The following is a 25,156-nucleotide window of genomic DNA, read 5'->3' as shown; positions in this document are numbered from 1 at the left end:
TTACAATAAGTGCGTTCCACCAACAAAATACAAACTTGAAGAAAACAGAATCATATAAGTACATCAGGTTTCATAGAGCCAAACATTTCAAGTGCTACTCAAATGGCTTTAGAAAAGCCAGTCCTTTATTAGTATAAAAGTGCTTTGTTAATAGTTCTATCGCTCGAAGTGGAGTCGAAAGAGATGAGTTTTCAGTCTGGAAGGTGTGTAAGCTTTCTGCTGTCCTGATGTCAATGGGGAGCTCATTCCACCATCTTGGAGCCAGGATAGCAAACCCACGTGTTTTTGCCGATGGGAACTTGGGTCCCCCTCGCAGCGAGGGCGCAACGAGTCGTTTGGCTGATGCAGAGCGTAGTGCACGCGCTGGGGTGTACGGTTTAACCATGTCCTGGATCTAGGAAGGGCCAGATCCATTCGCAGCATGGTACGCAAGTACCAGTGTCTTGAAGTGGATTCTAGCAGTTACCGGAAGCCAGTGAAGGGAGCGGAGGAGCGGAGTGGTGTGGGAGAATTTAGGAAGGTTGAAGACCAGACGAGCCGCTGCATTCTGGATGAGCTGCAGAGGTCGGATGGCACATGCAGGTAGACCAGCCAGGAGGGAGTTGCAGTAGTCTAGGCGTGAGATGACGAGAGCCTGGACCAGAACCTGCGTCGCTTTCTGTGTCAGCTGGGGACGTATCTTCCTGATGTTGTCCATCTTCGGTGGATAACTTAAGTTCATTGCATATATGAAGCCCGTGAGCAGAAGGCAAGCCTTTGACACACATCTGCAGTCATCAAGAACCTCACTTCCCTCGATGATGATGGACACATCGGCAGGGCCTTCGTGTGCTGCACTTCCACGGAGGACAACTATTTTCACAACGCATGGATGTATAATAAGAACCATATTACCCCTCCTGTACCCGGGCCCGGTGACACGATGGAATCAAGAGAGCTCAGACCCTCACTTATATAGAGGTCGGAACATGTCATAACGTATAAATAGATACAAGCATAAATAAATGTAGGAATAAAAACATCAATAAATACAGGACTACATATGTTCCAGTGTTTTCAGAGAGCTGTAGTGTGTGTGCTGTGGCTCAGCTGGAAAGCAGTTGACTCACGATCGCAGGGTCTCTGGTTCAACGACTGAACAATACGTATTTTTTGTTGTTTATAAAAGCTACAGCTAAATGAGATAATGTAGTTAATAAATGTATTCTTTGATATGGTTTAGCCTTCTCAGGCTACAACATGGTTACGTTTACGAATATTATTAAGGAATACAAATCCCTCTTTGCAATGTTTACCAGCCTCCTTAGGCTTTTCAATCACAATCATTCAACTGGAATAAAAACAATATTGTTAACATGAAGATATGATTTAATGTTCGTTGTTTAGAGTTATTCTAAGGCTTTACTCATTGGGAACTCGGTATGAGATAGAGCACACTGTCGAGATGTCCAATCTGCCTGTTGTACACACTTTGACCAACAGGGGGTTTGTGTTCAAATGAAGCCCATGATGAAGCCTCATGAGATGAACCCTTTTGCGAACCAATTGGCTGGAAAGCTTCAAAGCTTCATAAGGCTTCATCTCGCCATCACTAGTGAATGCACCTAGAGGTAGGTGAAGCAAAGGTCAGGTATGACACGGCCACTTACACAGCAGAACTGTCAACACATACTTTACAGATCTAACATTTGTAATATAAGACATCTCCTTTAATCAAAGTCCAATGTGGCAATAGTACTTGTATTGAACTAAAGTATCTGAATAGCCTATTGTGTCTGCATACTGCTGATCAGTGTTTTCATTGTTGTAAAACGCTTTTGGAGCCAGCACTGTGCTCTGATTGGTCGTCCAGAGGTCACATGGTCATCCACAGCCAATCGGCTTCCAGCGATGAGGACATTTAATCACCAAACATCTTCACATTCTTTCTGTCGCACCTCGCCCGGTTGGATTACTTATCGGTTTACGCCATATATTTGCTGAAAACCACGCTTTTAATGCTCCAGGCTCTTCGGAAATACTCTCAGTTTTTGGTGTGTGTGTTTCTGCAGACACACCCTCTGAAGTGAAGGAGGAGAAACCGAGCATTTTCTCACTGTTTTTTCCTGTTATCTGTTTTTTTACTCCATATTGAAGTATGGCTTTCCAAGGATACGGAGCAGCCCCCGGAGGCATGGCGGTGAGAAAGCGTTACAATGTGATGTGTTATCGGGATTAAAGCAGAATATGTGCCCGCTGTCCGGGACAGCCCGGAAGTGGCTCGAGTTGACTGATTATACCGGTTTATCTGACATTAAATCTGTTGATGATGCTCCACCTGTTTAAAGGTTATACCTGGTATCAGTTAACGGTGGGGGGAAAGTGCATACATATATATATATATAGTGTATATAGAATATGCTGTTGAGTAGCCTACACTTAAAATAAAAGGCGTTTTTTTAATTGCTTCCACATGTTCGCAATGGTGGAAGAAATACTACTAAAAGTCATGCAATCAAATATTTGTTTACATTTATATTATTATTATTATTTTATATACTACAAGGATATTAAAATACTACATTAAGTGCTCTTTAATTGCTTCCATGTTTAAAAAATTGCTCCTTTATCACTAAAAGTCATGCAATCAAAAACAAAATTCCTATTATTAAAATTAATATGTATTTTATTTTACTTTTACTCAAGTACAAGACCGGAGTACTTCTACTTTTACTCAAGTACAAGACCTGAGTACTTCTACTTTTACTCAAGTACAAGACCTGAGTACTTCTACTTTTACTCAAGTACAAGACCGGAGTACTTCTACTTTTACTCAAGTACAAGACCTGAGTACTTCTACTTTTACTCAAGTACAAGACCTGAGTACTTCTACTTGTGCTCAAGTACAAGACCTGAGTACTTCTACTTTTACTCAAGTACAAGACCTGAGTACTTCTACTTTTACTCAAGTACAAGATCTGAGTACTTCTACTTTTACTCAAGTACAAGATCTGAGTACTTCTACTTTTACTCAAATACAAGATCTGAGTACTTCTACTTTTACTCAAGTACAAGATCTGAGTACTTCTACTTTTACTCAAGTACAAGACCTGAGTACTTCTACTTTTACTCAAGTACAAGACCTGAGTACTTCTACTTGTGCTCAAGTACAAGACCTGAGTACTTCTACTTTTACTCAAGTACAAGACCTGAGTACTTCTACTTTTACTCAAGTACAAGATCTGAGTACTTCTACTTTTACTCAAGTACAAGATCTGAGTACTTCTACTTTTACTCAAATACAAGATCTGAGTACTTCTACTTTTACTCAAGTACAAGATCTGAGTACTTCTACTTTTACTCAAGTACAAGACCTGAGTACTTCTACTTTTACTCAAGTACAAGACCTGAGTACTTCTACTTGTGCTCAAGTACAAGACCTGAGTACTTCTACTTTTACTCAAGTACAAGACCTGAGTACTTCTACTTTTACTCAAGTACAAGATCTGAGTACTTCTACTTTTACTCAAGTACAAGATCTGAGTACTTCTACTTTTACTCAAATACAAGATCTGAGTACTTCTACTTTTACTCAAGTACAAGATCTGAGTACTTCTACTTTTACTCAAGTACAAGACCTGAGTACTTCTACTTTTACTCAAGTACAAGATCTGAGTACTTCTACTTTTACTCAAGTACAAGATCTGAGTACTTCTACTTTTACTCAAATACAAGATCTGAGTACTTCTACTTTTACTCAAGTACAAGATCTGAGTACTTCTACTTTACTCAAGCACAAGATCTGAGTACTTCTACTTTTACTCAAGCACAAGACCTGAGTACTTCTACTTTTACTCAAGTACAAGACCTGAGTACTTCTACTTTTACTCAAGTACAAGACCTGAGTACTTTTACTGAAGTCTAAGTTTTACTATGTCTAAACCTCGAGATTATTAACATTATTCAAAGGATAAGCAGTAAATATGAAATCATTGAATATGGTTATATATATAATATACATATAAGGCTGCACAAACTGGCAAATGAGTCAACAGGAAAGATTTAAAATCATGATTACAGAAGAACGATGAACTTCCTGCACGTTGTTTCCTCATTTAAAGTTGCTTTATTCAACAGTCAGATGTTCAAGCACTCTTTCTTTGAGGCATTGTGAGTCTCGAAAAGTTTCTCGTTAACCCCCCGTGGAACAAGATCCCTTTCTTCAGTAAAAGCACTAATACCAAACTCTACAAGTATATACATTCCTTTTTGGACATTATTAACGTATTCCCCAATATGCTGTTCACGTGAACCCAGAAACAATTCATGTCATTTTCAAACTTTTTTTTGAAAGAAAAACTGGCCCGTTTATTCCTCTGTGTGACGATGCTTGTTCCAGCTGATTCAAGACGCTTTTCAAAGACTTTATTCAGCTTAAAAGGAGAGAAACATGGAGGTCTGTATGCTATAATGTGCCTTCAGGGTGTCCACTTCAGAGCTAATGAGATAATAAGAAACCAATGAAGTGCTTCCTGATCCCCAACACTTTCTTCTCTCTGTGTCTTCGTCTCTGCAGCAGGATCCAATCTACGGATACTTCACAGCTGTAGCTGGACAGGTAACCCCCCCCCCCCCCCCACAGTGCCTCTGAACATTATTGGTATCATTCTTTCACACAGTGACGTCACGAGCTACCCACAATGCAACACGCGCCATATATATATATATATAAATACGCCATTTTCATGGAGGTGCAAATATCCTGGAGGTGCTAATATAAACAGCTAGCTAACGTAGCCAGGCAGAGCGCACTAGTTTTTTTTCTGAATTAACGACCGAAGAAATCGCTGCATGTCTTCGGATTACATCTCTGGACTTGAGGGGTGTGCTCTAGATCGTTACCAGCGTAAACTAGAGCTGTGTGGGTTGTCGGATTGCCCTTACAGACTGCCTGCAGATGTATGCATCTACGTCTATCTTCTGGAAACACCAGGTGAATACCCCACTTGTCACAATAATATTATCATGCCATTGCATATATGTGGTATTTTAGAGTTGACTAGATATTGATTAAGGCAATAGACTATGATATTCAGTACAGGAAGCTTAGCAACACCTAGACGGTGTACGGCTAAACCCTTGGCCTGCTTGCACCTCGCGTAAAACGGCGGATACCGGAAGTACGGTGTCGCCCTCGGCCCAATACCCGTATGTGTGAAAGAATAGCAATCATTGTTGTTTCTCTTATCTCTGTGGATTGTTATTCACTGTATTTCTTTTCCTTATGAATCTGCGACAGGATGGACAGATCTCAGCAGACGAGCTGCAGCGCTGCCTCACACAGTCCGGCATCGCTGGCTCCTACAAACGTAAGAACATCTATTCTTTAATAATGATTATATCCATGCGGGACATTTCATCATAATGCTTGTTTACAGTTGCCCACATGTGGCATTGAAGGCATCAATCAGAAACAGGTTTATCAGCAGGTAGGTTGACACGTACGAGGAATTTGACTTGGTGTCGTGGCGCGTACATGAAAGTAAAACAAGAATTAAAAACACAGAACTATTTTAAGAACACTATAATAACATAAAAGACGAATCCACCTTCCTGAACGTTAGGGCTCTTCTTTGTGGCTGAAAATCTTATCATGTTTTATATAATAGAATATCGTGGCTATGGTTTTTACAACGATCTGTAAATTCAATTAATAAAAGGTTTGAAGGCATGAGCATTATAAAACATTCAGTTTGGAACACTCGCGCTCCTATTGGCTGGCGCTTCAACACATTGCACCTGATAGGCTAAGGGGCGGGACATCTCTAAGCGGTTGACCAATCACAACAGAGCTGACATCTGTCACTGACATTAATATATGTTTCTGTTGTCAGACAATTGCACTTTAATGGCATAGTGTGTTTTCTTTCAATTAAGACTAATATTTTAAAGGCAGAGTGTTAAATTAATGAATGAATGCGTTTCTTTTTCTTTTATACCTAAATATACAATCTCTTTATCTTTGAAATGATCCTTTTGGAGAGATGTCATGTTTGAAAAGTGATCTTATCAAAGTTCTCGCTGCCTACTAAGCTAACCCTTTTACATTGTCTCAGTGTTGGCATCGATGCACTTTCCCACTGCATTTTGGATCATATTTTTACATTCTGAGTTCTGACTTTTCTTTCTGCAGCCTTCTCCCTGGAGACGTGCAGACTGATGATCACCATGCTGGATGTATCCTTCCTCAGGCCTTTCTCACACCACACACTTTCCCTCAATAGGAAAAAGCCCATCATGCAATCCATTTGACTTCCATTGAGCTGCTGAGATTGATCTGGTATTGCGCTTGCATGCTCACTCTGTAACATTTGAACAACAGGGTAGCAGTCTTAGTGATGAGGCGTCATTCGTACATAGCTACAGTGTAGATATGTCAATGAAAATCTTAGGTCACAGGCAACACAATAAAAATAGAAACAATTGTGCAAGTAAATAAAACAGAAGAATAGTGAAATAGTGCAATAAGAGTCATACAAGTAATTGGAATATGATATATTACATAAATAATTTCTAAGTAGCAGTCAGATGAATGTTGTGCATGTTGTTTCAAACGTGCAGGGGTTTAAGTCTCATGGCCTGTGGGATGAAACTGTCTCTGAGTCTGGTGGTTCATTTAGTTAACTTAAGATGTGGAGGTTTAACATGAGCTTGTTTTGGTTGATAATTTCCACGTTCAGATTGTTTAACAGTGGCTTAATGCCTGCATCTTTCAGGGCTGTGGGAAATAAACAGGAAGTAGAGAAATGTAGAGTATTTACTGAAGGTTTTCCCCATGGATGTTTAATAAGAACTGGATACAGCGTGGGAGGCGGGGTCTCGTTCTTTCCTATGAGAACCGCTCATAGAGAGGCGAAGTCCCGCCCTTCTACTTCCGCTCCATGGGACCTTATTCCGGAAAAAGTATGTATTGAAGTCAATGGAGAGAGAATTACACATATGATGTTTGTCAATCTCACAATATCATCTCCATGTCAAAAAAGTCACAGTTTTTCGTAAAACTGTTGAAATATAAGAAAATACGCCACTAGAAAGACTACAAATCCCAGAGTAAGTGATGTCATTAACGTTACACATTACACTCGTGTTACTCACAGAAACCTTGTAAAGCCGGTCCCGCATGCTGGCTCTCACGGAACCGACTAACTCCCCTTGTGTGTACGTGCAGCTCTCAACACGCCCAGACTTGGAGTGATTTTCACCTCTTTTAATACTTTCCGCCTCATTCTGAAAGGAAGAAGTGAAGTGTTTCAACGTGACGGCCGTCTGGGTGCGAGACGGGAGATGTAGTTCATTCGCTTTCACACAAAAAAAGTGTTACGACACATTTGAATTTTCTTGACTTGCAAAATGATCTTTTAAATTGACAAACATCATATGTGTAATTCGTGGCACAATTCAAACGGGAGAGAAAGATAATCTTTCTCTCTCCATTGACTTCAATACATAATTTTTCTGAAATAAGGTCCCATGGAGGAAAGGGAGGGACTTCGCCTCTCTATTGGCGCATGAGGACAAAATGGCCCAACTTTTGAGAGAGCGAAACGTCACGGATTACCCATCATGCCTGGCTGTCAGAGCAGAAGTGCCCTTATGTAGCTCACAGAGCATGCGCCCCTTAAGCCCCGCCCCCTGAGCTCCCACTCTCGGCTCAGTAGAATGAATGGAGAGAGAAAATAAATCTAGATTCGGCTTTTAGTGCATTTTACAACTTTAAGGACCGAATGATTCCAATAAGGGCTAAAAGATAGTTCTTACTGGGTAGTTTATTTAGTTAAAAAAGTATCCTCTGATTTACAGACGGCTCTTTCTCCATGTTAGTCAATGGGGAAAGTCTTTCTGGGCCCAGTGATGTCACGGACTGATATGGAGGTTGTTGTACCGCCGTTTGGACACAACGAATATTTTCCTCAGAGTCCGGCGGGCTTGGTTTTTTAAAATGTTGGTGTGGGAAAATGGGCTTGGTCTTTTTGCATTGTTATGTTAGAAACAGCAAAGAGCCAAACACAACATGCTGCAGGCTGGAAGCTTTTGTCTAAAATATTTGATCTGTAGCATGAAGACCCCCCCCCCCCCCCCCTCCCCCTCCTCACCTCTATGGAGCAGGAACAGGAAACTGAGACTCACAGCGGAAATAAACTTGAAAACACATGTGGTTATTTGATCTAGCTGTTCACGCTTCACAAGTAAAGGGACAACATAAAAGCTAGTCAGGAATGTCTTTTCAAATCATTTGTATATTCATTCAAATAAATCTTTACATCCCGACGGCAATCGATTTAACACACTGTGGAAAGAAAACAAAGTAATGCAATATTTTATAATAATATGACTTAATTACTTATAGAGTGCTTTTCATGGTACTCAAAGAGACGCTACATTTACAGATTATATTTATCTCCAGTGTTTCAAATGCAAGCTTTCATACCTCTCACGTGTGTGAATCTGCATATTACATGTGCTGTATTTCTGAGCAAATGGACAGCGTTATCCCACAATGCAGTGCATGCATAATAGAAATAAATCCACTTCTAAGTTTAACTGACTATAAACGTCCCCATTACCTCGTTTTTGATTCAGTATTTGGTGCACGTGTTGCATATTTCCCCACCTGTGAAAACAGAAATACTAGACGACCTGTAACAGTTGACTAGGGAGTTGAGTGTATATATTGTGCATTATCTGTTATTGAGTCGTACTGTGGCTACACAGTGATCTATCTTCTGGTTTCAGACGTTTGTCCTGATGATAGCGATCTTTTTGAGTAAAGTGCATGGTAAAAACACACCAGTAAGAGTACGTGATGTGTCCTTGACAGTCTCCTCAGAGGGACATGTCCAACAGTATGGGCTTTTCTGAGTTCAAGGAGCTGTGGCAGTCGGTGAACGGCTGGAAGAACACGTTCGCCTCATACGACCGCGACCGCAGCGGGACGGTGGAGGGACACGAGCTGCAGCAGGCCTTCAGCGCCATGGGTAAACTCACACAACCCCCCCTACACACACCCTTTACTCAAGTAGAAGTACACACACCCTTTACTCAAGTAGAAGCACAGATACTCGTGTTTAAAAATACTCTGGTGAAAGTAGAAGTACTGACTAAACTTCTTTACTCAAGTAAAAGTAAAGAGGCTTTGAAATGTACTTCAGTAAAAAGTACCCATATCTAGCAGCTGCTTTAAAGAGTACCTGACCTCCCTTTATATTAATAGAACAATAATGTCATTGTTAGCTAATGAATGTTTCCATGCTGAACAACGGCAACATGACAACGTTTCCATTGGTCCCTCTTCTTTAGAGAAGACCAGGAAATGATGGATACACGGATCGTGTTCAAATCAATAGGCACGCAATGACTCTAAAGAATAATGATCACGCACCAAACACACATTCAGACTAAAGGAACCAGCTGTTTGGAAAATGAGAGAAGTAGAAAGTACAGGTATTTGAGTTCAACATGTGAGAAGTAGAAAGTACAGGTATTTGAGTTCAACATGTGAGAAGTAGAAAGTACAGGTATTTGAGTTCAACATGTGAGAAGTAGAAAGTACAGGTATTTGAGTTCAACATGTGAGAAGTAGAAAGTACAGGTATTTGAGTTCAACATGTGAGAAGTAGAAAGTACAGGTATTTGAGTTCAACATGTGAGAAGTAGAAAGTACAGGTATTTGAGTTCAACATGTAGAGAAGTAGAAAGTACAGGTATTTGAGTTCAAACATGTGAGAAGTAGAAAGTACAGGTATTTGAGTTCAACATGTGAGAAGTAGAAAGTACAGGTATTTGTAGTTCAACATGTGAGAAGTAGAAAGTACAGTATTTGAGTTCAACATGTAGAAGTAGAAAGTACAGGTATTTGTGTTCAACATGTAAGAAGTAGAAAGTACAGAGTATTTGGGTTCAACATGTAAGAAGTAGAAAGTACAGATATTTGGGTTCAACATGTAAGAAGTAGAAAGTACAGGTATTTGTGTTCAACATGTAGAAGTAGAAAGTACAGAATTTGTGTTCAACATGTAAGAAGTAGAAAGTACAGGTATTTGTGTTCAACATGTAGAAGTAGAAAGTACAGGTATTTGAGGTTCAACATGTAAGAAGTAGAAAGTACAGGTATTTGGGTTCAACATGTAAGAAGTAGAAAGTACAGGTATTGTGTTCAACATGTATTAAGAAGTAGGAAAGTACAGGTATTTGTGTTCAACATGTAAGAAGTAGAAAGTACAGGTATTTGGGTTCAACATGTAAGAAGTAGAAAGTACAGGTATTTGAGCTCAACATGTAAGAAGTAGAAAGTACAGGTATTTGAGTTCAACATGGAGAAGTAGAAAGTACAGGTATTTGTGTTCACATGTAAGAAGTAGAAAGTACAGGTATTTGAGTTCAACATGTAAGAAGTAGAAAGTACAGGTATTTGGGTTCAACATGTAAGAAGTAGAAAGTACAGGTATTTGGGTTCAACATGTAAGAAGTAGAAAGTACAGGTATTTGAGCTCAACATGTAAGAAGTAGAAAGTACAGGTATTTGGGTTCAACATGTAAGAAGTAGAAAGTACAGGTATTTGAGTTCAACATGTAAGAAAGTAGAAAGTACAGGTTATTTGAGGTTCAACATGTAAGAAGTAGAAAGTACAGGTATTTGAGTTCAACATGTAAGAAGTAGAAGAAGTACAGGGTATTTGTGTTCAACATGTTGAAGTAGAAAGTACAGGTATTTGAGTTCAACATGTAAGAAGTAGAAAGTACAGGTATTTGGGTTCAACATGTAAGAAGTAGAAAGTACAGGTATTTGAGTTCAACATGTAAGAAGTAGAAAGTACAGTATTGAGTTCAACATGTAAGAAGTAAAAGGTACAGGTATTTGTGTTCAACATGTAAGAAGTAGAAAGTACAGGTATTTGAGTTCAACATGTAAGAAGTAGAAAGTACAGGTATTTGTGTTCAACATGTAAGAAGTAGAAAGTACAGGTATTTGAGTTCAACATGTAAGAAGTAGAAAGTACAGGTATTTGAGTTCAACATGTAAGAAGTAGAAAGTACAGGTATTTGGGTTCAACATGTAAGAAGTAGAAAGTACAGGTATTTGAGTTCAACATGTAAAGAAGTAGAAAGTATAGGTATTGGGTTCACATGTAAGAAGTAGAAAGTACAGGTATTTGAGTTCAACATGTAAGAAGTAGAAAGTACAGGTATTTGAGTTCAACATGTAAGAAGTAGAAAGTATAGGTATTTGGGTTCAACATGTAAGAAGTAGAAAGTACAGGTATTTGAGTTCAACATGTAAGAAGTAGAAAGTACAGGTATTTGAGTTCAACATGTAAGAAGTAGAAAGTACAGGTATTAGGGTTCAACATGTAAGAAGTAGAAAGTACAGGTATTTGTGTTCAACATGTAAGAAGTAGAAAGTACAGGTATTTGGGTTCAACATGTAAGAAGTAGAAAGTACAGGTATTTGGGTTCAACATGTAAGAAGTAGAAAGTACAGGTATTTGGGTTCAACATGTAAGAAGTAGAAAAGTACAGGTATTTGTGTTCAACATGTAAGAAGTAGAAAGTACAGGTATTTGAGTTCAACATGTCAGAAGTAGAAAGTACAGGTATTTGTGTTCAACATGTAAGAAGTAGAAAGTACAGGTATTTGTGTTCAACATGTAATAAGTAGAAAGTACAGGTATTTGAGTTCAACATGTAAGAAGTAGAAAGTACAGGTATTGTGTTCAACATGTAAGAAGTAGAAAGTACAGGTATTTGTGTTCAACATGTGAGAAGTAGAAAGTACAGGTATTTGTGTTCAACATGTAAGAAGTAGAAAGTACAGGTATTTGGGTTCAACATGTAAGAAGTAGAAAGTAAAAATAAGTAGTGGAGTAAAGTACTGATACCAGAAGAATGTACTTAAGTACAGTAACAAAGTATTTGTACTCCACTACTTCCCTTCTCTGCTCCTAAGACACTGGAAGAAATGCTGCACCAAAATCAAGTTAAAGAAAATAACAACAATATGTTTCCACTTGTAATGAGTGTCTCTGCCGATAGAACAAGTGAGCTTTTGATATTTAGATATATCAGATCTTTTAATTAGTTTGCAAAACGTTTTTAAACTGCCAGGATCAGGAAATGTTGTGTAACGATTAACGAAATAAGCCAGAAATGCTGCAAACGTAGCTGTTTCCTTATTGCATGTTGATTTGCACATTTACAGCTTAACACAGGCGCTAACCAAAGTCCGGCCAGGCAGACTGAGTTTTCTTAGTTTCCCCAAAGAACCTCTGATCCGAATAACTTCACGTTTGGCATTAACCTGCCCGTTGTCCTTAGCAACACCCACACTAAACAGGAAGCAGATCGGTGCAAGAGTTGGTGAGATAATCAAGATTCAGAAACCCACACGTACAGAGACGTCTGGGCTTACAGTGTCTCGGATCAGAATCAGAATTATTGACGTTAAAGGAATTTGCTCTGGTGTATAATGTGCACACGTCTCTTCTACATCAACATGTGTCCCCTCTTCTTCATGTCTCTTCTACATCAACATGTGTCCCCTCTTCTTCATGTCTCTTCTACATAAACATGTGTCCCCTCTTCTTCATGTCTCTTCTACATAAACATGTGTCCCCTCTTCTTCATGTCTCTTCTACATCAACATGTGTCCCCTCTTCTTCATGTCTCTTCTACATAAACATGTGTCCCCTCTTAATATTTCCCCTCTTCTCATGTCTCTTCTACATCAACATGTGTCCCCTCTTCTTCATGTCTCTTCTACATCAACATGTGTCCCCTCCTTCTTCATGTCTCTTCTACATCAACATGTGTCCACTCTTCTTCATGTCTCTTCTACATCAACATGTGTCCCCTCTTCTTCCATGTCTCTTCTACATCAACATGTGTCCCTCTTCGTCCATGTCTCTTCTACATCAACATGTGTCCCCTCTTCGTCATGTCTCTTCTACTATCACACATGTGTCCCCTCTTCTTCATGTCTCTTCTACATCAACATGTGTCCCCTCTTCTTCATGTCTATTCTACATCAACATGTGTCCCCTCTTCTCCATGTCTCTTCTACATCAACATGTGTCCCCTCTTCTTCATGTCTCTTCTACATCAACATGTGTCCCCTCTTCTTCATGTCTCTTCTACATCAACATGTGTCCCCTCTTCTTCATGTCTCTTCTAACATCAACATGTGTCCCCTCTTCGTCATGTCTCTTCTACATCAACATGTGTCCCCTCTTCTTCATGTCTCTTCTACATCAACATGTGTCCCCTCTTCTTCATGTCTCTTCTACATCAACATGTGTCCCCTCTTCTTCATGTCTCTTCTACATCAACATGTGTCCCCTCTTCATCATGTCTCTTCTACATCAACATGTGTCCCTCTTCTTCATGTCTCTTCTACATCAACATGTGTCCCCTCTTCTTCATGTCTCTTCTACATCAACATGTGTCCCCTCTTCTTCATGTCTCTTCTACATCAACATGTGTCCCCCTCTTCTTCATGTCTCTTCTACATCAACATGTGTCCCCTCTTCGTCATGTCTCTTCTACATCAACATGTGTCCCCTCTTCTTCATGTCTCTTCTACATCAACATGTGTCCCCTCTTCTTCATGCCTCTTCTTCATCAACATGTGTCCCCTCTTCTTCATGTCTCTTCTACATCAACATGTGTCCCCTCTTCTTCATGTCTCTTCTACATCAACATATGTCCCCTCTTCTTCATGTCTCTTCTACATCAACATGTGTCCCCTCTTCTCCATGTCTCTTCTACATCAACATGTGTCCCCTCTTCGTCATGTCTCTTCTACATCAACAGTGTGTCCCCTTCTTCGTCATGTCTCTTCTACATCTAACATGTGTCCCCCTCTTCTTCATGTCTCTTCTACATCAACATGTGTCCCCTCTTCTTCATGTCTATTCTACATCAACATGTGTCCCCTCTTCTTCGTGTCCTCTTCTACATCAACATGTGTCCCCTCTTCTTCGTGTCTCTCTACATCAACATGTGTCCCCTCTTCTCCATGTCTCTTCTACATCAACATGTGTCCCCTCTTCTTCATGTCTCTTCTACATCAACATGTGTCCCCTCTTCGTCATGTCTCTTCTACATCAACATGTGTCCCCTCTTCTTCATGTCTCTTTCTACATCAACATGTGTCCCCTCTTCTTCATGTCTCTTCTTCATCAACATGTGTCCCCTCTTTCATGTCTCTTCTACATCAATGGTCCCTCTTCTATTCCTACAATCAACATGTGTCCCCTCTTCTTCGTGTCTCTTCTACATCAAACATGTGTCCCCTCTTCTTCGTGTCTCTTCTACATCAACATGTGTCCCCTCTTCTTCATGTCTCTTCTACATCAACATGTGTCCCCTCTTCTTCATGTCTCTTCTACATCAACATGTGTCCCCTCCTCCTTCATGTCTCTTCTACATCAACATGTGTCCCCTCTTCTTCATGTCTCTTTCTACATCAACATGTGTCCCCTCTTCTTCATGTCTCTTCGACATCAACATGTGTCCCCTCTTCTTCATGTCTCTTCTACATCAACATGTGTCCCCTCTTCTTCATGTCTCTTCTACATCAACATGTGTCCCCTCTTCTTCATGTCTCTTCTACATCAACATGTGTCCCCCTCTTCTTCATGTCTCTTCTACATCAACATGTGTCCCCTCTTCTTCATGTCTCTTCTACATCAACATGTGTCCCCTCTTCTTCATGTCTCTTCTACATCAACATGTGTCCCCTCTTCTTCATGTCTCTCCTACATCAACATGTGTCCCCTCTTCTTCATGTCTCTTCCATCAACATGTGTCCCCTCTTCTTCATGTCTCTTCTACATCAACATGTGTCCCCATCTTCTTCATGTCTATTCTACATCACATGTGTCCCCTCTTCTTCATGTCTCTTCTACATCAACATGTGTCCCCCTCTTCTTCATGTCTCTCCTACAATCACATGTGTCCCCTCTTCTCTCATGTCTCTTCCATCAACATGTGTCCCCTCTTCTTCATGTCTCTTCCATCACATTGTTCCCCTCTTCTTCATGTCTCTTCATCAACATGTGTCCCCCTCTCTTCTATGTCTCTTCTCAATCAACCATGTGTCCCCTCTTCTTCATGTCTATCTACATCAAACATGTGTCCCCTCTTCTTCATGTCTATTCTACATCAACATGTGTCCCCTCTTCTTCTTCAGTGTCTCTCCTACATCAACATGTGTCCCCTCTTCTTCATGTCTCTTCCATCAAAATGTGTCCCCTCTTCTTCATGTCTCTTCCATCAACATGTGTCCCCTCTTCTTCATGTCTCTTCCATCAACATGTGTCCCCTCTTCTTCATGTCTCTTCTACATCAACATGTGTCCCCTCTTCTCTTGTCTCTTCTACATCAACATGTGTCCCCTCTTCTCATGTCTCTTCTACATCAACATGTGTCCCCTCTTCTTCATGTCTCTTCTACATCAACATGTGTCCCCTCTTCGTCATGTCTCTTCTACATCATCATGTGTCCCCTCTTCTTCATGTCATCTTCTACATCAACATGTGTCCCCTCTTCTTCATGTCTCTTCTTACATCAACATGTGTCCCCCTCTTCTTCATGTCTCTTCTACATCACAACATGTGTCCCCTCTTCTTCATGTCTCTTCTTCATCAACATGTGTCCCCTCTTCTTCATGTCTCTTCTCATCAACATGTGTCCCCCTCTTCTTCATGTCTCTTCTACATCAACATGTGTCCCCCTCTTCTTCATGTCTCTTCTACATCAAGCATGTGTCCCCTCTTCTTCATGTCTCTTCTACATCAACATGTGTCCCCTCTTCTTCATGTCTCTTCTACATCAACATGTGTCCCCTCTTCTTCATGTCTCTCCTACATCAACATGTGTCCCCTCTTCTTCATGTCTCTTCCATCAACATGTGTCCCCTCTTCTTCATGTCTCTTCCATCAACATGTGTCCCCTCTTCTTCATGTCTCTTCTACATCAACATGTGTCCCCTCTTCTTCATGTCTCTTCTACATCAACATGTGTCCCCTCTTCTTCATGTCTCTTCTACATCAACATGTGTCCCCTCTTCTTCATGTCTCTTCTACATCAACATGTGTCCCCTCTTCTTCATGTCTCTTCTACATCAACATGTGTCCCCTCTTCTTCATGTCTCTCCTACATCAACATGTGTCCCCTCTTCTTCATGTCTCTTCTTCTACATCAACATGTGTCCCCTCTTCTTCATGTCTCTTCTACATCAACATGTGTCCCCTCTTCTTCATGTCTCTTCTACATCAACATGTGTCCCCTCTTCTTCATGTCTCTTCTACATCAACATGTGTCCCCTCTTCTTCATGTCTCTTCTACATCAACATGTGTCCCCCTCTTCTTCATGTCTCTCCTACATCAACATGTGTCCCCTCTTCTTCTCATGTCTCTACATCAACATGTGTCCCCTCTTCTCCATGTCTTCTTCTCCATCAACATGTGTCCCCTCTTCTTCATGTCTCTTCTCCATCAACATTGTCCCCTTCTTCTTCATGTCTCTTCTACATCAACATGTGTCTCCCTCTTCTCATGTCTCTTCTACATCAACATGTGTCCCCTCTTCTTCATGTCTCTTCTACATCAACATGTGTCTCCTCTTCTTCATGTCTCTTCTACATCAACATGTGTCCCCTCTTCTTCATGTCTCTTCTACATCAACATGTGTCCCCTCTTCTTCATGTCTCTTCTACATAAACATGTGTCCCCTCTTCTCCATGTCTCTTCTACATCAACATGTGTCCCCTCTTCTCATGTCTCTTCTACATCAACATGTGTCCCCTCTTCGTCCATGTCTCTTCTACATCAACATGTGTCCCCTCTTCGTCATGTCTCTTCTACATCAACATGTGTCCCCTCTTCTTCCATGTCTCTTCTACATCAACATGTGTCCCCTCTTCTTCATGTCTCTTCTACATCAACATGTGTCCCCTCTTCTTCATGTCTCTTCTACATCAACATGTGTCCCCTCTTCGTCATGTCTCTTCTACATCAACATGTGCCCCCTTCGTCATGTCTCTTACATCACTGTGTCCCTCTTCTACATGCTCTTCTACATCAACATGTGTCCCCTCTTCTTCATGTCTCTTCTACATCAACATGTGTCCCCTCTTCTTCATGTCTCTTCTACATCAACATGTGTCCCCTCTTCTTCATGTCTCTTCTACATCATCATGTGTCCCCTCTGTGGAAAGAGACTCTGAAAGTTTCAGGAACAAAGATTCTCTCTTTTTGATCCATTTCTATAAAAACTTGTCTGAAAATGAGCTGATCAGATTTTGGTCATAACGATGTTTTGTCTTGTGTAGCCATTAGCCAATCAGCAACCAAGGTAACCCCCCCCCCCCCCCCTTAGCACCTGAATCTCCTCCTAGAGCACCATTGAGTTCTTTGTAACCAAATGTCTCTCAGAGGGGCGTGGGGAGGGGCTCCTTGTTTTCATCTAAAGTAACAGACAGAGAATCAGCACTTTGGAAACAGGGCTGAAACAGAGGGGGTTATGGGTAATGCTGCAATGACCTGTTTGGTGTTTCAGCCAATCAGAGACAGGCTCTGGATATATCTGAGACCTGTGATATATTGATGAAGAACAGTTTATAGGGGACCTTTTTGCATTGTGCGGAAATGTGCAAACTAATTATAATTTTTTATGTTAAAGTGAATTTGTATTAGGTTGAAATGAATATGATGATGAATGTCCTCTATGATGTTCCCGTGCAGGTTATAATCTGAGCCCTCAGGCGATGAGCATCATCATGAACCGCTACAGCGGGCAGGGAAGAATCGGGTTCGACGACTTCATGAGCTGCTGCATCAAACTCCGTGCGCTGACCGGTGAGTCTGAGGCAGATAGCTTTCTAATAAAATACCAAACATTACTACTGATCCCCAGCAGGCAGTGTGAGCGTCCACCAATCAGAGGGTCTGCGGTTCTGGAGCCTAAATGATCAATTAATTGTATGTAGTGTCTCTACTTTAAAGAGTCCTCGGCTGCTGATGTTCAGGTGTATATCAGTGTGTAGTGTCTCTACTTTAAAGAGTCCTCTCCTGCTGATGTTCAGGTGTATATCAGTATGTAGTGTCTCTACTTTAAAGAGTTCTCTCCTGCTGATGTTCAGGTGTATATCAGTATGTAGTGTCTCTACTTTAAAGAGTCCTCTCCTGCTGATGTTCAGGTGTATATCAGTATGTAGTGTCTCTACTTTAAAGAGTTCTCTCCTGCTGATGTTCAGGTGTATATCAGTATGTAGTGTCTCTACTTTAAAGAGTCCTCTCCTGCTGATGTTCAGGTGTATATCAGTATGTAGTGTCTCTACTTTAAAGAGTCCTCTCCTGCTGATGTTCAGGTGTATATCAGTATGTAGTGTCTCTACTTTAAAGAGTCCTCTCCTGCTGATGTTCAGGTGTATATCAGTATGTAGTGTCTCTACTTTAAAGAGTCCTCTCCTGCTGATGTTCAGGTGTATATCAGTATGTAGTGTCTCTACTTTAAAGAGTCCTCTCCTGCTGATGTTCAGGTGTATATCAGTATGTAGTGTCTCTACTTTAAAGAGTCCTCTCCTGCTGATGTTCAGGTGTATATCAGTATGTAGTGTCTCTACTTTAAAGAGTCCTCTCCTGCTGATGTTCAGGTGTATATCAGTATGTAGTGTCTCTACTTTAAAGAGTCCTCTCCTGCTGATGATCAGGTGTATATCAGTATGTAGTGTCTCTACTTTAAAGAGTCCTCTCCTGCTGATGTTCAGGTGTATATCAGTATGTAGTGTCTCTACTTTAAAGAGTCCTCTCCTGCTGATGTTCAGGTGTATATCAGTATGTAGTGTCTCTACTTTAAAGAGTCCTCTCCTGCTGATGTTCAGGTGTATATCAGTATGTAGTGTCTCTACTTTAAAGAGTCCTCTCCTGCTGATGTTCAGGTGTATATCAGTATGTAGTGTCTCTACTTTAAAGAGTCCTCGCCTGCTGATGTTCAGGCAGTGACGTGCGGTGAGGTTCATGGCTGGTGAGGCACTGACTCTTTCAGAGTCAGATTTACAAATATTATATTTTGACCTTAATCGAAATGTTCGGTTATTTTCAAAAGCTTTTTAGTCTGATGCTTCGATTCATTTTAAACAGACCGTTCAACAAAAGGATACCCAAAATCTAAATATTGGATTGTTCTTTCTTAGTAAGATCCCATGTTCATTACAATGGTGCTCTTACCTTGACTTGAAGATGAAGTCCATGCTATCCTTCTGGACAACAATCTCTATTACTTCTTTGTAAAAGTCCTCCTTATCTTCCTCTAGTTTCAAAAGTCTAGCTTGTTGTTCGCGTCTACCGTCTCTGCGTAGAATAACAGTAGCAACAAGAACCTGTGGGCTCACTTGCGCCCCCTGCAGTGCGGCAGAGGTTATGGCTGCCTCTCCAGGTGCTTTTTTCATTGCCGTTGTATGATGAGACCAGCGAGCCTAAATATCATATATACGTGAGAATAAGTTATTTAGAGACTATGGATGGCGAGGATAAATGTAATAAAGGGATCTACAAACATTACATTGGTGACATACAGTGAGATGGTGCAGGCATGCGCTTAGGGCCCGCTTTTCAGCCAGTTTCTGTGGGGTGACGCATTCTGAGGTGAGGCAGAGCTCATCTGTGCCTCACCTCACCACACAGTAACTGACTGGAGCGCGCTCACAAAATAAGTGCCCGCGTTAAATTAGTGCCCGCGCTCCAGCCAGTTACTGTGGGCTTACGAGAGGCAGAGCTCGTCCTCACTTCTCATCGCTACCCGTAGTTGTAGCAGAGCTCTGGAAAAATGATTTTGACTATAAAAAGCGATTGGAATCAAACAGAAATCACACTTACAACACAGATCAGTGGAGACATTTTATTATTATTACTATTTAGTTTTTCTTTAGTTGTTTTTCCGTTACATTGGAGTATGACAGGTAAGGCTCTGCCTCCCCTGACTGCACATCGCTGTGTTCAGGTGTGTATCAGTCTGTAGTGTCTCTACTTTAAAGAGTCCTCTCCTGCTGATGTTCAGGTGTATATCAGTATGTAGTGTCTCTACTTTAAAGAGTCCTCTCCTGCTGATGTTCAGGTGTATATCAGTATGTAGTGTCTCTACTTTAAAGAGTCCTCTCCTGCTGATGTTCAGGTGTATATCAGTATGTAGTGTCTCTACTTTAAAGAGTCCTCTCCTGCTGATGTTCAGGTGTATATCAGTATGCAGTGCCTCTACTTTAAAGAGTCCTTTCCTGCTGATGTTCAGGTGTATATCAGTATGTAGTGTCTCTACTTTAAAGAGTCCTCTCCTGCTGATGTTCAGGTGTATATCAGTATGTAGTGTCTCTACTTTAAAGAGTCCTCTCCTGCTGATGTTCAGGTGTATATCAGTATGTAGTGTCTCTACTTTAAAGAGTCCTCTCCTGCTAGTGTTCAGGTGTATATCAGTATGTAGTGTCTCTACTTTAAAGAGTCCTCTCCTGCTGATGTTCAGGTGTAGATCAGTATGAAGTGTCTCTACTTTAAAGAGTCCTCCCCTGCTGATGTTCAGGTGTATATCAGTATGTAGTGTCTCTACTTTAAAGAGTCCTCTCCTGCTGATGTTCAGGTGTATATCAGTATGCAGTGCCTCTACTTTAAAGAGTCCTCTCCTGCTGATGTTCAGGTGTATATCAGTATGTAGTGTCTCCTACTTTAAAGAGTCCACTCCTGCTGATGTTCAGGTGTATATCAGTATGTAGTGTCCTCTACTTTAAAGAGTCCTCTCCTGCTGATGTTCAGGTGTATATCAGTATGTAGTGTCTCTACTTTAAAGAGTCCTCTCCTGCTGATGTTCAGGTGTATATCAGTATGTAGTGTCTCTACTTAAAAAGTCCTCTCCTGCTGATGTTCAGGTGTACATCAGTATTTAGTGTCTCCTTTAAAGAGTCCTCTCCTGCTGATATGCAGGTGTATATCAGTATGTAGTTTCTCTACTTTAAAGAGTCCTCTCCTGCTGATGTTCAGGTGTATATCAGTATGTAGTGTCTCTACTTTAAAGAGTCCTCTCCTGCTGATGTTCAGTGTATATCAGTATGTAGTGTCTCTACTTTAAAGAGTCCTCTCCTGCTGATGTTCAGGTGTACATCAGTATTTAGTGTCTCTACTTTAAAGAGTCCTCTCCTGCTGATATGCAGGTGTATATCAGTATGTAGTTTCTCTACTTTAAAGAGTCCTCTCCTGCTGATGTTCAGGTGTATATCAGTATGTAGTGTCTCTACTTTAAAGAGTCCTCTCCTGCTGATGTTCAGGTGTATATCAGTATGTAGTGTCTCTACTTTAAAGAGTCCTCTCCTGCTGATGTTCAGGTGTATATCAGTATGTAGTGTCTCTACTTTAAAGAGTCCTCTCCTGCTGATGTTCAGGTGTACATCAGTATTTAGTGTCTCTACTTTAAAGAGTCCTCTCCTGCTGATATGCAGGTGTATATCAGTATGTAGTTTCTCTACTTTAAAGAGTCCTCTCCTGCTGATGTTCAGGGTGTATATCAGTATGTAGTGTCTCTACTTTAAAGAGTCCTCTCCTGCTGATGTTCAGGTGTATATCAGTATGTAGTGTCTCTACTTTAAAGAGTCCTCTCCTGCTGATATGCAGGTGTATATCAGTATGTAGTTTCTCTACTTTAAAGAGTCCTCTCCTGCTGATGTTCAGGTGTATATCAGTATGTAGTGTCTCTACTTTAAAGAGTCCTCTCCTGCTGATGTTCAGGTGTATATCAGTATGTAGTGTCTCTACTTTTAAAGAGTCCTCTCCTGCTGATGTTCAGGTGTATATCAGTATGTAGTGTCTCTACTGTAAAGAGTCCTCTCCTGCTGATGTTCAGGTGTATATCAGTATGTAGTATCTCTACTTTAAAGAGTCCTCTCCTGCTGATGTTCAGGTGTATATCAGTATGTAGTGTCTCTACTTTAAAGAGTCCTCTCCTGCTGATGTTCAGGTGTATATCAGTATGTAGTGTCTCTACTTTAAAGAGTCCTCTCCTGCTGATGTTCAGGTGTGTATCAGTATGTAGTGTCTCTACTTTTAAAGAGTCCTGTTGCCTAAATAATACATTAATTGTATAAGCGCATTAATGGCGCATTTCCACTACAGCGCGGAGCTCGCTTTAAACGTGCCTTGCCCGGCCCGTTTTTGGTTGCGTTTCGACTTGGCGTAGTTCCGGCTAGCGGGTACTATTTCACAGTTTTTCTGGCCGCATAAAATTGAGGTTCTTTCCGGCCCAACAACCAGGCTGAGTCGGGCTGAGTATGCTAAACTAGAGAGAGAATCGCTGGCAAGGGGGCTACAACTTCAACAAAATGAACATATTTGACCGTGATTTAATTGTAATACACGTTTCAAAATGATGCCGAAGTAACAAAATACTGATACCGGTTAGTAAAAACCATGAATTAATGCTTTGACAAGTCTGCAGACAGACGGCAGGCGGAAAATCTTTTAAAATGCGTGTTTTCTGAATGGAGATCGGCTAAGCTAACGTTATATGCTCCGACCGTCCACACTCACAGCAACGGCCTATACAGACATAAATAAACCAGCGACTGTACGGTGCTACTAAGAGCTAACGGCTGATGTTGGTTTTCTGTGGTTCTCATTGAAGATGACGTCACGGCTCTGCCTACACTGCGTTACTATAGTTACTGCCCCAGTTCCTAAACTGTAATGGTAATGCGTCATAAAGTGAGCCTGTCCTAACGCCTCGCTCGGTAGCCATACCGAGCTAGGCCGAGCGAGGCCGTGTAGTGGCCGCAAAAGACAAGAAAAGCGCCAAACCCCAAAAAGCGTAATAGTGCCTCAAGTTTATTATACTTGTTTTCCTTAGTTGATAAATCAGTTCATTTGGTATCATCTGTTGATTTGCTTGTTGACAATAAATAAAGAGATGTGGAAAAGTGGAAAAACTAAAAATTCAGCAATTTTTTTTTGATGAATCTCATTTTTTGGAGTAAATGTGCAGCATTTTCTCTGCAGTTCTCTTCCCTGAGACGGCCTTTATCTGGGTGTGGAGACACAATGCTCATCGTCAACAGAGAGAGTAATGAGGAAGTTCATTAAAATGTGCTCTAATGTGTTTTTCAGATCAGTTCCAGAGGAGAGACACAACCCGAACGGGCAGAGCCGAGTTTCAGTTTGACGAGGTATGACAACCATTTCATTTGTTATTATTTTATGTATCTTATTAAATATTTTCTTTGTCAATTTTACTTTAACTTTTCAATGTTTATATTCATTATTTATTTTTTTGTTCATATAATGACATTTAATTTCTTTTTATTTTACTTTATTCTATTTTATTTTATTATTTTGTATTCTATACTATTCCAAAATGAAACAACTGATACAAAATGTATTTTCCCCCGAGGGATGAATGAAGTATTTCTCCTCCTGTTTCCTGTGAATGTTGTATTGGATATTAAGGATGTCTCTCTCTGCAGTTCATCCAGGTCACCATGAACATATGAAGCGGGGAAACCTCTCATCATGTCTCTCTGCAGTTCATCCAGGTCACCATGAACATATGAAGCGGGGAAACCTCTCATTAACAGCATGGACTCTTTTTATTGTAATAGTTTTAATCATTGTACAAACACGGTTAAAATGTCACTTTTTCACATTCATAACTTACGTATATTTTTATTTTAACTACTAGCAACAATAAAGTAACCTCAGTCTGATAACCCTCTGTACCTATGTGTGTGAACATGTACGACATTCATAAAAACCCTTTCTGGCTCTTATTGAATCCTTACATTACGTTTCATAAACTCAGCTGATGCTTTCATACAAAGCGACAACACGTGCATTGGTTTTAACATTTTGTTTTAATCCTACTCAATAGAGTGGACAGAAAAACAGGGGAAATAAGAGATCAACCATAAATTAAGGTTTAAAATAAAACCGACTTATTTGATCAGTTTTTAAAACATTATTTATTTAAGCAACATTTTGTTGTTCGTATCAAGTTTTCTTAGTGGCGCTTTTACACTTCTATAACTGCAGGAAGGGAGAAGTACTCAGAACTTGTACTTGAGTAAAAGTAGAAGTACTCAGATCTTGTTCTTGAGTAAAAGTAGAAGTACTCAGAGCTTGTACTTGAGTAAAAGTAGAAGTACTCAGAACTTGTACTTGAGTAGAAGTACTCAGAACTTGTACTTGAGTAAAAGTAGAAGTACTCAGAACTTGTACTTGAGTAAAAGTAGAAGTACTCAGATCTTGTACTTGAGTAAAGTAGAAGTACTCAGATCTTGTACTTGAGTAAAAGTAGAAGTACTCAGATCTTGTACTTGAGTAAAAGTAGAAGTACTCAGAACTTGTTCTTGAGTCAAAGTAGAAGTACTCGGGTCTTGTACTTGAGTCAAAGTAGAAGTACTCATAGCTTGTACTTGAGTTAAAGTAGCAGTACTCGGGTATTGTACTTGAGTAAAAGTAGAAGTACTCAGATCTTGTACTTGAGTCAAACTAGAAGTACCAGAGTGTAGCAATACTCTGTTACAGTAAAAGTCCTGCATTCAAAATGTTCTTCAAGTTAAAGTACAATGTTGTTTATATTTCACATCATTCATCCAAATCTGTAAAGTAACTAAAGGTATTAAATACATGAAGTGGAGTAAAAGTACAAAGTAAACATGGAAATACTGAAGTCAAGTACAAGTATCTCAAAATTGTACTGAAGTACAGTTCTTGAGTAAATCTGTAGTCACTTTACACCTGAATGGATGGACTGATGGATGATGCTTGAAAACAGGAAGCTTTTCATATATCTTGTAAGTTGTTACAGTTCAATGGTAGAGAGGAGTGTGAGTGTGAGCATATATTAAATCAAATGAATAGATGATGATATGAACTGATGTTACTGAAGGCTCTCTATTTTGAAAAGAAAACTGTCTCGTCTATCATCTGAATTCCTAAGCACACAGCTTCTTCTGGCTTCACACATCATGGAAAAGTACTAGAATATTTCACACAGGCACAAGTAAAAGTGAAACTGTGAAATTACACCTGTAGATAAAAGAAAGTAGGTCAGTTATATACACTCTAAATACACATAACTGGACATAAC

General features: G+C 40.3%; 1 protein-coding gene across 1 annotated transcript; it reads left to right on the top strand.

The window, feature by feature from the left end:
- Positions 1 to 1,882: 1,882 nt before the first annotated feature.
- LOC117539427 (sorcin-like) lies at positions 1,883 to 23,830 on the top strand. The gene is made up of 8 exons (XM_034205937.1): positions 1,883 to 2,179; positions 4,556 to 4,597; positions 5,279 to 5,348; positions 6,173 to 6,216; positions 8,867 to 9,014; positions 17,782 to 17,895; positions 23,176 to 23,234; positions 23,532 to 23,830. Exons 1-8 carry the CDS (start codon positions 2,138 to 2,140, stop codon positions 23,556 to 23,558), a joined length of 546 nt encoding a protein of 181 aa, XP_034061828.1. The 5' UTR covers positions 1,883 to 2,137; the 3' UTR covers positions 23,559 to 23,830.
- The last annotated feature ends 1,326 nt before the right edge of the window (positions 23,831 to 25,156 follow it).

The sequence above is a fragment of the Gymnodraco acuticeps genome, unplaced genomic scaffold, assembly GCF_902827175.1.
Source record: "Gymnodraco acuticeps unplaced genomic scaffold, fGymAcu1.1, whole genome shotgun sequence".
Taxonomy (NCBI): Eukaryota; Metazoa; Chordata; class Actinopteri; order Perciformes; family Bathydraconidae; genus Gymnodraco; species Gymnodraco acuticeps.
The sequence above is the reverse complement of the archived record's forward strand: the minus strand, read 5'-3'. Positions and strand labels throughout refer to the sequence as shown.